Source organism: Mandrillus leucophaeus, unplaced genomic scaffold, assembly GCF_000951045.1.
Source record: "Mandrillus leucophaeus isolate KB7577 unplaced genomic scaffold, Mleu.le_1.0 Scaffold1260, whole genome shotgun sequence".
NCBI classification, from domain to species: domain Eukaryota; kingdom Metazoa; phylum Chordata; class Mammalia; order Primates; family Cercopithecidae; genus Mandrillus; species Mandrillus leucophaeus.
Genome location: NW_012100988.1, coordinates 122,662 through 141,189, shown reverse-complemented (window position 1 = coordinate 141,189; position 18,528 = coordinate 122,662). Strand labels below are relative to the sequence as shown.

The following is an 18,528-nucleotide window of genomic DNA, read 5'->3' as shown; positions in this document are numbered from 1 at the left end:
CAGGATGGTCTCGATCTCCTGACCTCGTGATCCGCCCGTCTCGGCCTCCCAAAGTGCTGGGATTACAGGCTTGAGCCACCGCGCCCGGCCTAATCTTATCCATTTTTTGATCCACTTCTGCCTCTTGCCCAAAGACCAAGTTCCACTTATCTCCACTGTCCTCTGGGAGCATAGGCCATTATGCCTGGCCAGAGAAATTAGAAAGACACCTACCTATCTGTTCAATCACAATTACCTTTTAACTATTAACCATAACTATTAGAATATATTAACCAACCCATTCTTGATTTTATAGCACTTTTACCACATGGAGCCACTGGCAACAAAGCAATTTGAAACTTTCTTCCCCTCCTCCAACCCTTTTTTACACTTTCTTTCTTACCCTGACTATTCACTCTGTTTGCCACTTCTCATTCTTACATAGAAGCATCTAAGAATAAAAATACATCAGAACAGAAGACTATGGGAATACCAACCCAACTCTCTCATTTCAGAGATGAGGAAACTGAGTCTTATTTATCCAGTTTATTTCTCAGGAAAAATAGAATGAGAGAGAAAAGACAAAGAAAGAGAAGACAATGAATCAGAAATATAAGTCGTTCTTCCTAGAGCTTTTTTTTTTTTTTTTTTTTTTTTAACCAAAATACCAACTTTCACATTTTCTGGACAAGAACTCTCATCTGGACAATCTAACATAATGCAAAGTCATGAGGACAAAATAGTGCTGGAAAATAACACCGACCCAGTCTCTGCCTCAAAGTCATCAGGGGCTGGGTCCTGCCCTTCTTCTCTCTCTCAGGCCAGCCATTTATCCAACGAAGTGTCTTCAGTATGCACACTATTGATAAGGCTAATGATATGGGGTGACTTTGCCCTCAAAAAACTTACAGTCCAGCAGAGAGAAAATGAGCATCTAAAACCTGATACCATGTTTTTTGCATACTAAGCATATTGGAATATGAATAAATGTGGCGCAGAAAATGGGAAATAATCTTTTCCTAGAACTATCAGGAAAGTTTCCAGAACTGAGATCTGAGGTGAGGTTTTATAGGTAAGTATATTTTGCAAAATGGACAGGGTCAGGAAGGCCATCTCGTGCAGGGCAAATAGCACATGAAAGGCATGGAAGAGTGAACAGCCCTTGGATGTGGGAACAACAAGAAGCTGCAAAGGTGAGAGAAAAATTGTAAGAAAGGGTTAGATTATAAAGTACCTTACAGGTTATGCTAAGAATTTTACTGTATAAAAAATAGCAAGGCACAAATAATTTTACACCGGGGAGAGAAATGAGCAAACTGTGCTTTAGAAAGGTCACTTCGTCAGGAATGTACAGTAGTGCTTTCTAAACTTTAACATACATTCAATACACCCAGGGATCTTGGTAAAATGCAGGTTTTGGTTCCTAAGTTCAGGGTTGAGGTCCAAGATGCTAATGCTTTCTGGTGATGCTGATGCAGCTGTTCCTTGGACTATGCTTCAAGTGGAAAGGGTAGAGGACAGGTTATTGCGAGATAAGGGTAAAGTCAGGGAGATTAGTTCTGGGCCTAGTGTAATGATTTGTGTGAGGGATGATGATAACCTAATTAAGAAGTAATCGTGGGGAAAAAGGGAGGTGGTTACAGAAATGTTTCAAAAGTAACATCACAAAGATCAAGGACTGATTGCATGTGAGGGCACAGAAGGCATAATGGATGGTGTCATGCTTCTCACTTGGGAGTCTGGGATGTAGGGATGCTGTTGCTACCAACCAAGATACAGAATTGAAGAGTTTCAGCCGGGCGCAGTGGCTCATGCCTGTAATCCCAGCACTTTGGGAGGCCGAGGCGGGTGGATCACCTGAGGTCGGGAGTTTGAGACTAGCCTGACCAACATGGAGAAACCCTGTCTCTACTAAAACTATAAAATTAGCTAGGCGTGGTGGTGCATGCCTGTAATCCAGCTACTGGAGAGACTGAGGCAGGAAAATCGCTTGAACCCGGGAGGCGGAGGTTTCGGTGAGCTGAGATCATGCCATTGCACTGCAGCCTGGGCAACAAAAGTGAAATTCTGTCTCGAAAAAAAAAGAATTTAACAGTTTTGAAAATGATCAGCTACAGTGGGAAGATTAGGTGAAAACAGGTAACAGAGCAAGGTGAACGGTGTTTGAGGTACTACAAAACATCCAAGTAGACAATATCAGAAGATGGTTTTGGATATTTGTGTCCAAAAATTGGGGAAAGACCCCAGGAAGAATTATAGATTTTAAAATCATTAGAATTAATTACAGTGAAAACCATGAAAAGAAATAAATTACCTATGTGTTGGCATAAACTGTAAAGAGAAGAGGCCAGAGGATGGACTCCTAAGAATCATCAACAGTGAAAGAGCTGATGGAAAAGATCCAGGCACACAGATGAGAGGGAACAGCTGGAAAGAGAGCAGAGGCACCAGGAAGAGCAGTATCTTCTTTTTTTTTTTTTTTTTTTTTTTTTTGAGACGGAGTTTCACTCTTGTTGCCCAGGCTGGAGTGCAATGGCGTGATCTCGGCTCACTGCAACCTCCGCTTCCCGGGTTCATATGATCCTCCTGCCTCAGCCTCCAAAATAGCTGGGATTACAGGCACCCAACACCACACCCGACTAATTTTTGCATTTTTAGTAGAGACAAGGTTTCACTATGTTGGCCAGGCTGGTCTCAAACTCCTGACTTCAGGTGATCTGCCCACCTCAGCCTCCCAAAGTGCTGGGATTACAGACGTGAGCCACCACACCCTTAAGAAACCACACCACACTCTTAAGAAACAGAGTAGTTTCTTAAGGACTGAAGGAGCTGAGTTTGAAGGAGTGGTTATGGCCTTGAGTACCACAGAGAAAGAGAAGTCAAGTAAGAAAAGGACTAAAACAGGTCCCATAAGCCTATCAAAGTCTCCCTGTCTTCTAGAGCACAACAGTGCTCTAGAAACACCAAAACAGGAGGAGAGAAGCCGAGAAAGACAAAGATGCTCTTTCCAAAGCCACTGGAGGATCCACAGCAGCTCTTCTAACACTTTAGTTTCCCCATCTGTGCTGCAAATTCAAATTAAAATCTTAAGCCTGGCCCCAAATTTTCTTACTGTCTTAGGTATAATGATTGTATTGTACCATCTTCCACAGAAGAAACTGCACAGTGAGAAGAGCAGCTATTTCTCAGTTTACAAAGTCACAAGTAAACAATCTACCTGACAAGATATAAAGGATGTAATGGTTTGAAGAACACATCTGTCTCCTTGGTAGACTTTCATAATGGGTGGTGGTGGCAACAGCAGTAATGGAGATGGTGATGGTCATGGTGGTGATGGGGATAGTGATGATGGCGATGGTGGTGTAGGGATGGTGGTGGTGGTGATGGCAGTGATAGTGGTACTGGTTATGATGGTGATGGTGAATGGTGGTCATGGTGGGTGGTGGTGATGGTGGTAGTGAGTGTGGTGGTGGTGGGGGATGGTGGTGATAACTGTGGTGGTGGTGATGGTGATAGTAGCAGTAGTGATGGTGGTGGTGATGGCAATAATGGTGGTAGTGGTGGTAATGGTAGTGGTTATGATAATGGTGATGGTGTTAGGTAATGATGGCAGTGGTGATGATGATGGTGTGTGCACGTGTGTATGTGTGTCTTGGGGTAGAAGGGAAGATTATGAGGTAGACAAGCAGGACATTGGGAAGGAAATAGAAGGTTATGGTGTAGCATTTCCAGATAAATAAAGGAAATACAGGTAAATTCAAATTCCGAGTAAACAATGAATAATTTTTAGTATGAGAATGTCCCACATAAATTTAATTTGGTGTCCTGTATATTTATTTGCTAAAATCAAGCAATCCTAGTGCATTCAGTAAAAGAATCCAAGCAAGAGCTGACTTCTAGCTGAGGACTCTAAATGCCTTACATAGTATTGCCTGCTGGTATCCTTGAAATAAGCTCTTTAGCCATAAGCCAATCAAAAATAATCCTGTACAGAAACCAAGGAACTTGGTTCTTGAGAGGAACTCGGTTCTTGAGAGGAACTCTTAAATACTCTCTAAAAACAGAGTTTTTCTGTTTCTATAAATGCAAAAATTATTTGAACAATATGTTACTTATAGAACAGAAGAAAAACCCTCCACCTCCACCTCCCACCTCCACATATCTAGAATTAGGGTGAAAACCAAGTCCTTACAAGTTTGTGGTTCTTGCCATGGAGTGGCCATACAAGCTGTGGATGTCATAGTGAAGGCCTCCCTGAAACTCCGTGTCCATGCAGAGAGTTCTTGCAAAAAGTAAGTGATCCAGAACTCCTGGAGGGAAATACTCGTTAGTGAGGCACTTCCTCATTAACCATCTTTAACAAAATAGCAGCCCAATTATTTTCTTCCTGATTACAGTACCTTCCCCACCAATCTCCACCTGACCAAATCCATTCCAGATTTTAAATTCTATCCTAAATGCTATGTCCTGCCTGGGGCTCACACCGAGCCCTCCAAGGAGATGAATTATTAAAATTAATCTGCATTCCCTCGAGCTCACAAAGAATCCTGGTGAGGGGAGGCAACTGAGAAACGTGCTCAGAGTAAACACAGTGGATGTGAGCCTAAGTATAAAGCATATAATGTTTATCTACATATATTTAATCAAGAGAAATGGAGTGTACAATGTATAGGTACGAAGGCAGAGAAATGGAACTTTTTCTTTTTTATAATACAGTCACACTTAGAAGAAAAATAGGGGCCGGGCATGGTGGTTCACGCCTGTAATCCCAGCACTTTGGGAGGCCGAGGTGGGTGGATCACCTGAGGTCAAGAGCTTGAGACCAGCGTGACCAATATGGTGAATCCCCGTCTCTACTAAAATTACAAAAATTAGCCGGGCATGGTGGCGGGCGCCTGTAGTCCCAGCTACTTGGGAGGCTGAGGCAGGAGAATTGCTTGAGCTGGGGAGGCGGAAGTGGCAGTGAGCCGAGATCTCACCACTGCACTCCAGACTGGGCGACAGAGCGAGACTACATCTCCAAAAAGAAAAGAAAAGAAAAATAAGATGTGACATTTGGGTAGTCTGATAGTTTGATGTGTAAGTACTCAAATCCTGTCTTTGAGAATTCTCATTGTTTGCATTTTCCCTTCCTCAAGCCTAAAACGGCCAGTCTTCTCTGCCACTTCCTCTCCTTGTGAACTCTTCACTGGGGCCGTATCTACCTTCCTTCACCAAGTCTTGCCCATACCTAGGACCTGAGCGTGAGGCACAATTCCAGAAAGTGGTGGGACCAGTAAAGATTGAGGTTGAGTTTTTCCTACCCACTATAACAGAAGCAAGGTTTGGAGTTGGAAATTAAGTAGAAATGTAAGATGGGAAGAAAATTCTATCTCTTGCACAGCTTGGTATGTGGCATGAGATTCACAACCACTTCAGTGCTCTTTCTCTTGCTAATTAATGTGCACTCTGCAATCCTGGAAATGGGAGGGGCTGCCTGGCTATGAGCAAAAGTTGCCGGTCATATGTGAGTAGACAAAATGCTGAGGGTAGCGAGTGGGGTCCCCACCAGAAGCAAGCAGAAAGTGATAGGATTGAGGTTTTCTGTAGGGCAAAAAAAAAAAAAAATCAAAAACAAAAGTTAGTTTTGGCCAAAAAGAGGATTGAGAGATTAAGAAAAAACGAAACATGATAAACTAATCCAGAGTGGAAAAAAAATGGGGGAATACAGACAGAGCAGAGAAGAACAAAGAGTAAGTCGAAAAAGCAAACAGTAGATTTTGCAAGAGGTCAAGACTTCCTCCAAAAAATTATTTACTCCTTAAGTGACCAAAAGGAGTTAAAGAAACAGCTGTACCTTGGTCTCAGGGGTATAAGTAAAGTGGGCAAATCAGAATACACTGACTGTTCAGGTGCCCAACATGCCAGCGTTCTCTTCCTGGAAATATAAGAAGATTATACCTTCCCTTGAGATTAAGCTGAGGCTACGTGACCAGATTCCAGCAAAGAAATTTGGGCAAATTGGGTACACCTCCCTTCTAGGCCTGCCCATAAAATCTTCTCCACCCTCTCTCTCCCTCATCCAGGAAGCCAGAAACAAAGGTCTCTGAGGAGATGGAAGAACCAGACATAGATCTGAGTCACCACTTGGATTCAAGTTACCCATCCCTCACCAGCGTATGATGTGGGCAAAAAACAAACGACTATGACGTGAGTAAAAAGTAAGCGATCATTGTGTTAATCCACTGAGATACTGGGGTTTATTTGTTGCCAGAGCATAGTCTATTCTATACTGCCACCGCCACCCACCACCTCCACACATATTCTTTCAAAATCAGAAACTAGAAAATTGACCTTGACTAGAAATGGCACCTATAAATAGGACCTTGAAGGCACCACTGATGCTTTAAACTGTTGTTAATGATCAGAGAAAGAGGGAGGAAGGGAGGGAAAAAAGAAAAATGGAAGAAGGAAGGAAGGGAGGGTAAGGAGGAAAGAAGGAAGGAAAGAATAAAGAAAACAGTTAAGAAGATTACAGGTTTGCTTCAATTTAAGGTAGTTTGTATCCTAAAGTGTCCTGAAATTCTCATAGATTTTAAAATTGACACCTGAGGGATTTGGGGGAAATGAACAGGATGAAAGCATTTTGAACTCTAGACTGGAAGGCCAACCAGGGGAGGTAGGCAGGCTCAGACTTTGTCACAGGCTTGCCCTGGAGTTATGACAGCAAAAGGGTAATCAGAGAGCCGACACTGCTGCAGAGACTTCGGTAGAGGAGTGTTCAGATGTTTAGGAGACCCCTTGGACTGGGAAGTGAAATTGCTCCTGACCACACTGAGTGTTACTGAGGGTGTTTTAAACATGGCTTATTCCTACGTCACAGCAAACCGGTGAAAACTTACTAGGAAGAAAAGGAGGAAAGTTCAAGTTGTTGGATTCACACTGGTCATTAGAAGCTTGGAGTAAGCTAGCAACTTCATTCATTTCCTTCAAAGACACAAAACACACCAAGTGTAAAATGCGATTGAGCTACATTTAGCTGTTGAGAAATGCTTACTGAACTAGGAGCCAGAATATCTGGGTCCCTTATTAACCGCTTTTTGGATTTTAAATAATCCCCCTAATTTTTCTTACCCTTTGTTTCATCTTTTACAAAATTGAGTCATTGGATTAGGTTACATATTTGTACGGTATGTTCCACTTCTAAACGACATTTTTACCTTTTATCAATTGATTTCAATCAGCTAATTCAGAAATACTGTTTCAAAGGTTGATCCCTGCCTACAAATTGTAAAGATTTTATTGTTATTGTTAAAAACCTAAGATAAACTAACATTTCTATTGTATAACTGTCCCTATCCTTTATTCCTCTGAGTGAGGAACAATAAGAGAATATAATTAAGATCAAATCTATTTTCTTACATGAATTAAAAATAAGTATGTCTAATCTTGGTAACAAACAAATTTTTTTTAATCATTGCATATCTTAGTCATCAGAGTGCTTCTGAAAATGACTGCTCCAATGCCTTGCACATTGGCACTCAGAACATTTGTTGAAGAAATTCCTACTGTTCTTCCACAAAAATATAGACCCTCATTAAATTATTATCTAATGATTAATTTAAAATTTTATGAATGAATGCTACAAATAGTAGCAATTACAATACCATTTTAATAAAACAGTATTTTTAAACTGACAACCAGTTAATGGAGAAAGCAAAAACTTTATCAAAATGAAATAACCAGTTGATGAAAGATGCAAGATAAGAACCTAAGGCTCTTAGGAGCCTAATTCACTGGATATAGATGCAGCATTAAGTAAAATAATTTTTAATACTACTACGTAAAGCGAACTATTTTTTACTACACATCAAAGTCAAAACTCATCTGAAAATTTGGCATATCTGTTTCCAAATGAAATTTGAGTCTGCAATAATAACTTACAATCCACACTCCATCAAACTCCAGACGATCATGAAATTTAGCGACCTGATCTATCCACCACTCAGTGCATACTGGATTGGTATAATCGGGAAAGACTGTCGGTCCCGGATATCCCTAGGACACAAAGAGGAAGGCTGTGGCAATCAGCTTGGTTGAAGGTTTTTCATTTTTACAGACAATGATTTCTTCTATTAGGAGCCTCATTTTGCTTGTCATTTTAGAAATAAAATGTGTGACTCCCCCAACAGAAACTAAACAATAAAATGCATACAAGGAACAAGAGGAAGAAACAATAAAAGGAAAAGCAACTGAGTAAATCGATGAAAAGCCACCATAAGTCCTTTTCTGTGCAAAAAGAAAATTTGAAAAGTACAATTTCATTATGTCAGCCCAGTTGGGAGACAAATTGTTTAAAATACTAGAAAGTCTATAGAATATTTTTCAAGAGAATGAACTTTTTCCAAGTGTTCTTAATTGAAGGTCACATAAAGTCTACTTTGAATAATTATGATTATAAATAACCTGTTGATATTTTTGGCATATAAACACTATTTTATAAATGGTTGAATGAAGTTTGCACTTCTTATTCAGGTCATTTTTTAAATTCTATCTCCCTTTTCTGTCTATGCCTATCAAACAATAGCTTTAAAGATTTTCCACAACAAAGATATAACCATAGACAAATTTTTGAAAATTCGGAATTAAAAGGATACCAGTTTTTGTGAAAAAATTTTGTTCATTTTCCCCATACATTTATAGATTGTAATTTAGGAACAACTTTACAGTCTGGGAACATAATGAATACATATTTTAAAATGTGGATAATTCTCAAAGCTCAAGATGGGAGCTCGAAGTACCCACAGGAAATGGATTGAGCTCCTGGCTCTTTGTTTTAGGTGATGGGCACCAACTAACCATTAGATGTAACTTTGCCCCCCAGGAAACAGGTGGTGTCACAAAACAGTCACCTACAGCAACATTCAATCTAGAGCAAGCCAGCAAATTTGATTCAACCAAGTGGGTTTAAAACAAACCACTGGCCAGGCACGGTGGCTCACACCTGTAATCCCAACACTTTGGGGGACCAAGGTGGGTGGATCATGAGGTCAGGAGTTCGAGACCAGTCTGGCCAAGATGGTGAAATTCTGTCTCTACTAAAAATATGAAAATCAGCCAAGCACAGGGGCAGGCGCCTGTAATTCCAGCTACCTGGGAGGCTAAGGCAGGAGAATCGCTTGAACCTGGGAGGCAGAGGTTACGGTGAGCTGAGATTGTGCCACTGCACTCCAGCCTGGGCGACAGAGCAATACTCCATCTCAAAAAAAAAAAAAAAAAAAGAAAACAAAACAAAAAACATGCACCACTATGCACCTCCACTACTGCTATCTCTGCCAACATCTTAGATTAAATGATTCATGCCATTTATTGGTCAATGAAGTCAACCATCTAATTCATTCTTTGTAATTATATGCAAATTCTTAATTATATATCACTCAAACATGAGTACTATTGAAATGACTCATATGTGTGGATAAAATTTTAGGTGAGCAAAATAATTTTTATTTGACTATGGACTCTAAATGTAGTATATAAATATGGGCTTATCTAATATTTTAGAAATTAGCTTCTAACGAATCAGTAAAGGCAAAGACTTGGTGTGCAGAAGGAAGAAAACTTTCCTACTGCTTTATGAAAAGTTAGAATCAATGAAAAAAAAGTAAATAGAATTAAGCATCGAAAGAGTCAATGAAAGGAACTAAGTGAGCAGAGTTTGGTAAGGGATCATCCATAATCCTGAAAAGACAGTTCTGCAAAATAAACCACTCAGGAGCAACAAGTTCTGCAGTCACCTGAACTCTCTAGATGAAGCACCAATTTGAGTAAATCTTACAGAATCCAATTATCTAGGGCTGACCCTACATATAATTGAAATTGCCTATGTGATTTGATTTAAAGTCCTCTCAGAAATTTTGTTATCCTGAATATAGGCCCCAGCTCAGCCTATTCCAATGCCTGAGTCTTCTACCTTAGAATCAAAACCGTGCTCTATCTATAAGTCTTGTGTAAATTTAAAACATAGGCCGGGCACGGTGGCTCACACCTGTCATCCCAGCACTTTGGGAGGCTGAGGCAGGCGAATCACCTGAGGTCAGGAGTTCAAGATCAACCTGGCCAACATGGAGAAACCCCGTCTCTACTAAAAATACAAAAGTTAGTCGGGCCTGGTGGTGTGTGCCTCTAATCCCAGCTACTCGGGAGGCTGAGGTAGGAGAATCGCTTGAACCCAGGGGTCGGAGGTTGCAGTGAGTCAAGATCATGCCATTGCACTCCAGCCAGGGTGACAAAAGTGAAACTCCATCTCAAAAAAAATAAAAATTAAAAATTAAAAAAATAAAATACATTAGCTGAGATCAGTTCCATATTAATCTATGAGCATCATGCTATATTTTTGTAGTTGAATTTATGTCTTGGGAAAGAGAAATTTGGAGATGGGAGGGCTTTAGGAACTGATTTTTCTTCTAATTATATATTGCTTCTCAATTATCTATGGTATTAGAGGATCAAGGCTAGCTTTTTAAATGCTTCAGATTTTTAATCATTCTATTATTATATCTACTGGTTTAAAATAGTAATAAAAGAAACCTCTAAAGCCACGAAAACAGTAACAATATTGTAACTTGCCTTTCACCCATCTTCGTACCAAAAGTACAAACTCTCCAAAACAATCATAATTTATTTTTATTTTCTTAGGAAATTACCTCCCCAACAGCAAAGCCATTGTTCCCCAAGATCCACACTCTCTTTAGGCTTCCATTATTATAGGGCTCGTAGTTAGAGTTTTTGGAGATGCCAGGATTCTAATAAAGAAATATGATACAAATATTATTTTTATAAATTGTTTTGCACTGTGAAAGAAAAAATAAAGTAACAAGTGTTTGAACATACCATAATAATAACATATTTCTGTCCATTTTCATGTAACTCCTTGACAAAATCTGGGAGACCGGAGTAAGCGACTTCATCAACAGTGAAATCCTTCTTTCCATCCATGTAGTCTATGTCAGAGTACTGGACATCCTGAAAGAGAGCTCTGGCCAGTCAGAACCCAGGAAACAGCACTGTGCTGATGGGAAGTATTACAGCTCTGGTTCCTGACCATTGAAAATGAAACCACATTTCCTACTGATCCTGGAACTTCCAGGGCTTGGCTACTACTTAGGAGTAAATAAGCCATCTTTGAAACACATGATTGCTGTTTGGTTGCAGTTTTACTTCCTTGTCCTGACAGGTGCATGTCATAAGGTATTGGGCGGGACTTAAGAGCAGGAATTACATCTTGTTCATCTCTGCAACTTGAGAGCTTGGATGCTTGACATAAAACAGATGCTCTCTAAATGATTGTTTGAATGAATTATATTATTAATGTTATAACCATGTACTAACTTAACCCAAGCATCAAGCCAGAATATATCATATGGGGAGAAAATGATCTTTTGCCCTATGAAAGTGCTAGAGTAATGATTAACAAAGATCAATGACAAAAAGATAAAGCCTTACTCAACTAAACTCTCAAGCACACATTTTTCCTTGTGTTTGCGTACCAGCCTATGGGGAGCAGCTGTTATTCTTAGTGAGCAAATTGAAATGTGAGGGAGTTCAGTGACATTTCCCAAAGTACGTGCCCTGGGAGGTGGGGTGGCTGATGAGGGCTTTGGGGACAGGCTCTTTGGCTTCAGATGCTCTTTTTTCCCCCAATCTGCCACTTTCCTCAAAGACAAAGGAAGTGTTCTTCTAAGTGTTCCTCAAGTATCATACAGTAGGAGTCTCGACCTTACAGGCCTGAAGGAAAATGTGGCTTGTAGTCTGTTGCCCAAAGTGGCATCAACTGTTCTAATACTGGGCAGTCATTTAGGACCCAGGTGTCCTCCACAAACACATACAGGGAAAGATTCTATTTGTGGAAGAAAATTCTTCCTCGAATTGGATGTTTGCAGATAGTAGATATGGGAGAAGTAAAATTAAATACAATCAATTCCCCTTTGACACCAAAACACATTGACCATCTATTTTTTTCACAGGAAAAACTGATCCTCCTGCCTGCCCTTATCACTACTCTGAGAGGGGATTGAAGAACCCTGAAAGCAAGCCAAAGCCATTTCCACATGTTCAGTCTTCCTTCGAATGTTAACATTCTACTCTTTTTTTTTTTTTTGAGACAGAGCCTCACTCTGTCACCCAGGCTGGAGTGCAGTGGCACGATCTCAGCTCACTACAACCTCTGCCTCCAGGCTCAAGTGATTCTCCTGCCTCAGCCTGCTTTGTAGCTGGGATTACAGGCATATGCCACCACACCTGGGTAATTTTTTTGTATTTTTAATAGAGACGGGGTGCCACCATATTGACCAGGCTGGTCTCGAAATCCTGACTTCAAGTGATCAACCCACCTTGGCCTCCCAAAGTGCTGAGATTACAGGTGTGAGCCACCACACTGGGCCAACACTATATTCTTACATCAAAGTTTCAAAATCCCAAAGAGCTACCCCAAATAAGTTGTTCTGATAAATTCTTTAGCCACATGTTATGCATCTCCTGGAGAAGATGATCAAATATTATATACTTAATAATTATCTTGACTTACTGGTGGATATGGAACATCATAAATACTGATGCAACCATGAAACTTCAAAATTAGAGTTTGTCAGATCTGGGAGGAGTATACGAGGTCACCGTGAGAAACTCATTTACTGTAAGTCATTATAATCATCATCTCTTGTTACTCATGTCACCTCCAGTGTTGCTTTCTCTAATATCATAACAGCTAACTTTGATGATGTTCACCTTCTGTGCTAGATGCTTTACATGCACAGTACTTACTACCAGCCCATTCCTTACTACCAGCCCACCAAAGCAAGTCTTACATTCTCATTCTATAAAGGTGGAAACTAAGACTCAGACATGTTAATTAAGTAGCGCAACATTGCACAGAGCTAGGAAGAGGTAAAGCCAAAATTCAAAGCCATATCTATCTGACTTCATTAACAGTATACTTTTCATGCTCAGATACATAACTTAACATGCAAATTTCTGCCAGCAAGTGTGCCTGTCAATCTATTGATTTATCTACATTTTTCCTAATAAATTGAATTTAATGCAAAAAATAAAAATGGGAATTGGTGTCAAATGCATGCTAAAAGAAGTTTCAACTTACATATGGTATCTCAGCTAAACGATTTCGGCTTACAACTTCTTTCAATTTATTGATGCCACCATAATCCCTGCGACTAAGGTGGAACCCAAGACTCCAATAGGGAGGCAAGAATGGCCGTCCAACAAGCTGAAAAGATAAGCAAGTAAGTGTGTAGACTTTTAGCATAAACACTGTAGCCCCATGCCTAACACTGGAGGCATCAGCCCCATTTCATTTTCTGTGAAGTTCCCAGAGCTGAAAACGTCAGAGCTGAGAGTAATCCGCTAGAATAATTTGTGAAATCCCACAATCACATCCTTCTTTACTAAGTACATAAATGTATTCCCAACATCAGACACTGATAAAATTTGCAGAAAATGTTTCAATAATAGCGTCACCTTGGGGGGAAACCGGTGACATTCATTATTCTATAAGTGTTTTTCTGAGTATTTATTTGTTCACAGTGTGGCAAGGGCTAAGATGGGCGCTTGGAATATGGTGGCACAGAACAAACATAGTCCTGCCCTCACAGAGCTTAGAGGAAATAAATAAATGTCTAATATATTTTCAGATAGTGATATGTGCAAAGGGTAAAGGAATAAGAACTGATGAGATTAGGAGTGAGATTACGGACACATGCCACCACGCCCAGCTAATTGTATTTTTAGTAGAGACAGAGCTCTGCCATGTTGGCCAGGCTGGTCTTGCCCAACCTGCATTGGGCGATTCGCCTGCATTGGCCTCCCAAAGTGCTGGAAGTACAGGTGTTAGCCACTGTGTCCAACCTCAAGTTTCTTCCTTTTCTATAATTTGAGTCAAATATGAATAGCTAGCAAAGTTTATTTAGGTAGTTCCTTTTCACTGAATTTTAACTTATTGAATGAATAAGCTTTGCTGATTGGTGGGATACATGATTGGACCATGAGTTACTTGAAAGCAGGATGGTGTCTGACTTATTTTGCATTTCTCAAGCCTTGCACAGTGTCCTTTTGAATGCAGAAAGCACCAAATAAAGGCCATCAAAATAAATAAACAATAGATGAAAGACTATCCCAGCATTTATAATCCATATAGTTTACTAATACCTTTTATTAATTTATAATGAGTATACGAGATAATAGCAGTAAATAAGGACTATCTAAATGCAAAAACATACCTCCAAGTATTGCTGAACCACTTGTTCTGGAGTGTTTCCTAGGAATACATAGAAGTCAAGAATGCCTCCAATCGTGCGATAAGTGATTGCAGGAGCTGGCTGAAGGGTAACCTCTGAAAAAATTATAATGAGATTTATTAGAATCTTCTGGTTGGAAGTAGACTCTTCTCTGCAGTATAAATAGCTGAGCTATCTGAAAGAGTCTCAGTCTCATTTTGAAAGGGATGAAAATCACACTGTTCTTTTTATCAGAGGATTGCTGTTGGAGTTTGTCAAAATATTTAATGTGTAAGACACCAATGAAGACTTGAGTTTGTTTTTTTTTAAGAGAAAGAAGAACAAATTTTATTTTAACCTGGCCACATACAAATACAAGCTTCTGGGTTTTGTGAGTTGCTTCACCCAAAAAACCTTTAAAAAATTTTATTAGATGAGTTTGACTACAACTAAATATTTAAAAATAAGTAAAAATGCTTATTGGAGTACCATTAACCCAGAAGCTGGAGGAGGAAGATTTGGAGGGGGAAAGGGTGACTGGGCTATGAGAAAGAGCCTACAAAACACAACCTTGTTGCCTACAGGCAGAAAGCACAATTTACACGTTGAAATCTACAGGTATTTTTGGAATGCATCTATCAGTGGATCCTATTTTCTATGGACTATAAGGGGAAACAGTATACCAAAGAAGACCCCTGCAGTGGTTTTCAATGAAAATAATGTCAAGTATGACCTGGATTTGTAGACAGGTTAACCTACTTTCAGGTTCCAGTTTCAGCAAAAGTATTGTAGGTTCAAAATGCTTTCTGTTCAACAGTGATCTCACCATAAAAGTAAGTTTTTCTAAAAGCAGAATCCTAAAACATATTCCTACCTACAGAAGACAAAAAGATGCTTCCTACCCATGGCATTACTGTTCATCAGAAAAACGCCAAAAGAGGAGCCACTGGCGTCTTCAAGGCACAAGAAGAATGTATGAGCTCCATACAGATTAATCATGTCCTGTCAGCAAAACAGAAGAACAGTAATAGTGTTACGTGTTAAGAAAGTTTTCATTCACCCTAAAATAAATTCAAAAGCCATCTATAACATATACTTGGTCAACACTTCATGTAGTATAACATTGTATCAAAAAGGCATTGAAATGATATTATCAACTGGAAAATGAATAAACAGAATACGGTATATCTATACAATAGAATTCCATTCAACAATAATAAAATAATCATACATACTACAACATAAATAAACCTTGAAAGTGTTATGCTAAGGGAAAGAAACTGACACAAACAACCATATATTGTATGATTTCATTGATATGAAATATCTACAAAAGTCAAATCTATAGGGACAGAAAGTAGGTTAGTATTTGGCTCGGGCTGAAGCAAGCTGTGGAGTTTAAGTCTCAAAGGGCAGAAGGGATCCTATTGCGGTGATGTCAAAGTTATAGAACTGGATTATGACGATGCTTGCACAACTCAGTATATGTGCTCAAAGTCATTGAATTGCACACTTAAAACAGATGAATTTTATGGTCTATACATTATAACTCAATCAAGTTATTTTGTAAACATATTTGCTATGATGTATACCAAAATATTAGCAGAAAGTGATGGTATTATGAGTAATTTTGAATTTTTTATGCCTAGTTGTATTTTCTAATGTTTCTGTAGTTAACATATAATACTTAAGTGGAAAAAAAGCTTAAAACTAATAAAAAGAGAAAGAAAAAATATTTAAATCTGTGACAAAGCTGTGATGAGCACTGATACAAGAAGAGATAATGTGTGTGTGTGTGTGTGTGTATAACTCTAAGTGCCTTAAGAATAAAAGAAGTTGAGATCAGAATACGGAGAATGTTTTACAAGCCCCCTGTGTGACAGTATCATCATCTTAGCCACAGCATAAGGCAATAATACTGATAATGGTAAATACCAGGAGAGGGGGAAAAAAAGAATCAACATAATTTGCAAAATTGAGAAGACCAGTAAACCTAGACTAGATGTAAAATTATAGCCAGAAAAACTAATGGCATCACACTTGGATAGCATACAGACAAAATTTTTAAAATACATTTTGAAGAAAGAAAAAAGCAGGAGAGAAAGAAAAGAAAAAAGAAAGGAAGAAAAACAGGAAGAGTGGAAGGCATTACATCTAATTTGTGACTACAATTTAGGAATGTCAGCTATAGAAAGTCAAACGTAGTACGATTCATAGTTTTCAATATTTGCCAGGGTCCTTGACCAAACACTTATTACATGTGTTGGCCATTGCTTTTTTGTCTTTGCTCTGCTCTGCAAGGTCACTCCCTCCATTGTATCAGATGCTGTTAGCTAGGCTACAGGTTAATGTGCTACTTGCTTTGTTCATCTTCTGCCAAATATGAATTGCAAAATGTCAGCTCTCTGTCTCCCTTGCACCATACTTCAGCTTGCGGCTCTTGCACAGATCCAAGAAATATCATCAGCACCATGGAGGCTTCAAGACATGCTCTACAAACCTACGTGACTCAAAGCGTTGTCCATGGAACAATACCTCCTCAAATCTTTTGTTATCAGTCAACCGCAAGACAAGTACAAAAACCAAAAGTCAAAGTTTAGAAATTCTTTCCTAGCAATTGAAAAGGGTAATATTTTATGTCTGTTCAACTGAAAATTTAGGCTTTTTTGGTATGTCTTTGGATTTTTTATTTCATTTTTTCAGTAATATATTTTAATTGTATTTTACAAAAGTATTGCCCATGCTGGATTTTTTTTTATTTTTTTAAAGAAACTAGTCCTTCACTCCTGGATGCCAGGAGCAGGATGCCAGGATGCCAGATAAGCTGAGAGGCACTAATCTAGAGCAGTCCTTCTCCCACTTTAATATGAATGTGAGTCACCGAGGGGTCTTGTAAAAATGCAGATTTGGATCCAGTGGGTCTGGGCTATGACTTGAGATTCTGCATTTCTAACAGCCTCCCAGGTGATGCCAACGCTGACGTCTCTGAAACATACTTTCACTAGCAAACACCTAGAACAGTATGAAAGCTGTCAAGAGACATTTTTAGTGCACTGAGTTCTACTGAGCATGGCTCCTACTGAAGCCCTCATTTCCTCAGTTATTAAACCAAGACATAGTAATTTGGCAGAAGTATACTAGGTTCTAATATAATCACGAAATTATATTTCCCATTAAAAGTGAAATTTGTTTAAAAAAATGCTACATTTCAAATTTGCTAGAAAATTTCTAATTTATTTTTTTATTTCTAATATTGCTATATTCCTGAATGTATAGGTCTCAAGAACAAATATTCCTCAACACTAACTCATCTAATATGAGAGAAGTAAGATAGATGTATTCCCGCAGGCTACTTTTAGGAAAAGAAGGAGGGTATCCCTTACTGTAGGCGATACTGAGGAGGAAAGGCACCTCACCTTGGTGGGGGTGGCATCCCGGGTGAAGATGGGCCAGGTCTTCCAGGTCATGTTGTGGCGGTACTGCTGGTGCACATGTTCTCCCAGCCCATACACATTGGCACTGGGCAGTCGGAAAGACAGTTGCAGGTACTGCTGGGCAAACTGGAGGGGCCCGATGCTAGTGTCCAACCTGGGCCGTGGGGTAAGTAGAGCAAGCATCACCAACAAGCACTCTTTCCTCTGCTAGGAAGCTCTCTTCCCTTTCCACATACACTTACACCTCTGTTGTTTCATGTGTTATCAATTTTCACGCTACCTTTGAAGGCCTTTCTAGGGCACCTCTGGTTCTTTGATTCGAGGGGAAGACAGCATTAGTGGCAGGACGCCAGGAGCTCAGGTTGGACAATTGGGGAAAGAGAGCAGAGTTGACTTCATATTTAATGTGCATCCACTACATTCCAGGCACCACTCTGGGTGTTTTATAAACAACGTCTCATTACCCCTAGCAAAAGTGGATATTTTGAGTCCGTTTTTTTGGTCAAGGAAACTGATACTGTTAAGAAGAGGTATTTTGCCTGATATATAACACAGTTGACTTACTGGTACCAGGATGTGAATACTGGTTTTACTGACACTAATACTTCTATTTACTCCAGTACAGTTTGTGAATTAAGCTCAAACTGTTGGTCGGTCACTGCTTGATAGCAAAATTCACAGTGAATAATAATTTAAAATGATAGACAATGAAGTTTGAGTTCCAGTATGAATAATAATTTAAAACAATAAAATCCCCTATTTTACAACATATGTAAGCCAGAAGTATATTTCTGTGTATATATAAATATATTATATTATACAAATAGATAAATATATTTACATTTTTAATT

At 39.3% G+C, this 18,528-nt stretch overlaps 1 protein-coding gene across 1 annotated transcript in view; it reads right to left on the bottom strand.

Annotated features, from left to right (window-relative positions):
- Positions 1-18,528, bottom strand: part of MGAM2 (maltase-glucoamylase 2 (putative)) — a 106,676-nt gene that overhangs the window by 72,663 nt on the left and 15,485 nt on the right. Inside the window, 10 exon segments of the mRNA XM_011972033.1 lie at positions 4,172-4,289; positions 6,861-6,945; positions 7,903-8,016; positions 10,662-10,760; positions 10,849-10,980; positions 13,112-13,237; positions 14,247-14,359; positions 15,146-15,245; positions 17,660-17,831; positions 18,293-18,335. Of these exon segments, the coding sequence (XP_011827423.1) occupies positions 4,172-4,289; positions 6,861-6,945; positions 7,903-8,016; positions 10,662-10,760; positions 10,849-10,980; positions 13,112-13,237; positions 14,247-14,359; positions 15,146-15,245; positions 17,660-17,831; positions 18,293-18,335 (1,102 nt within the window).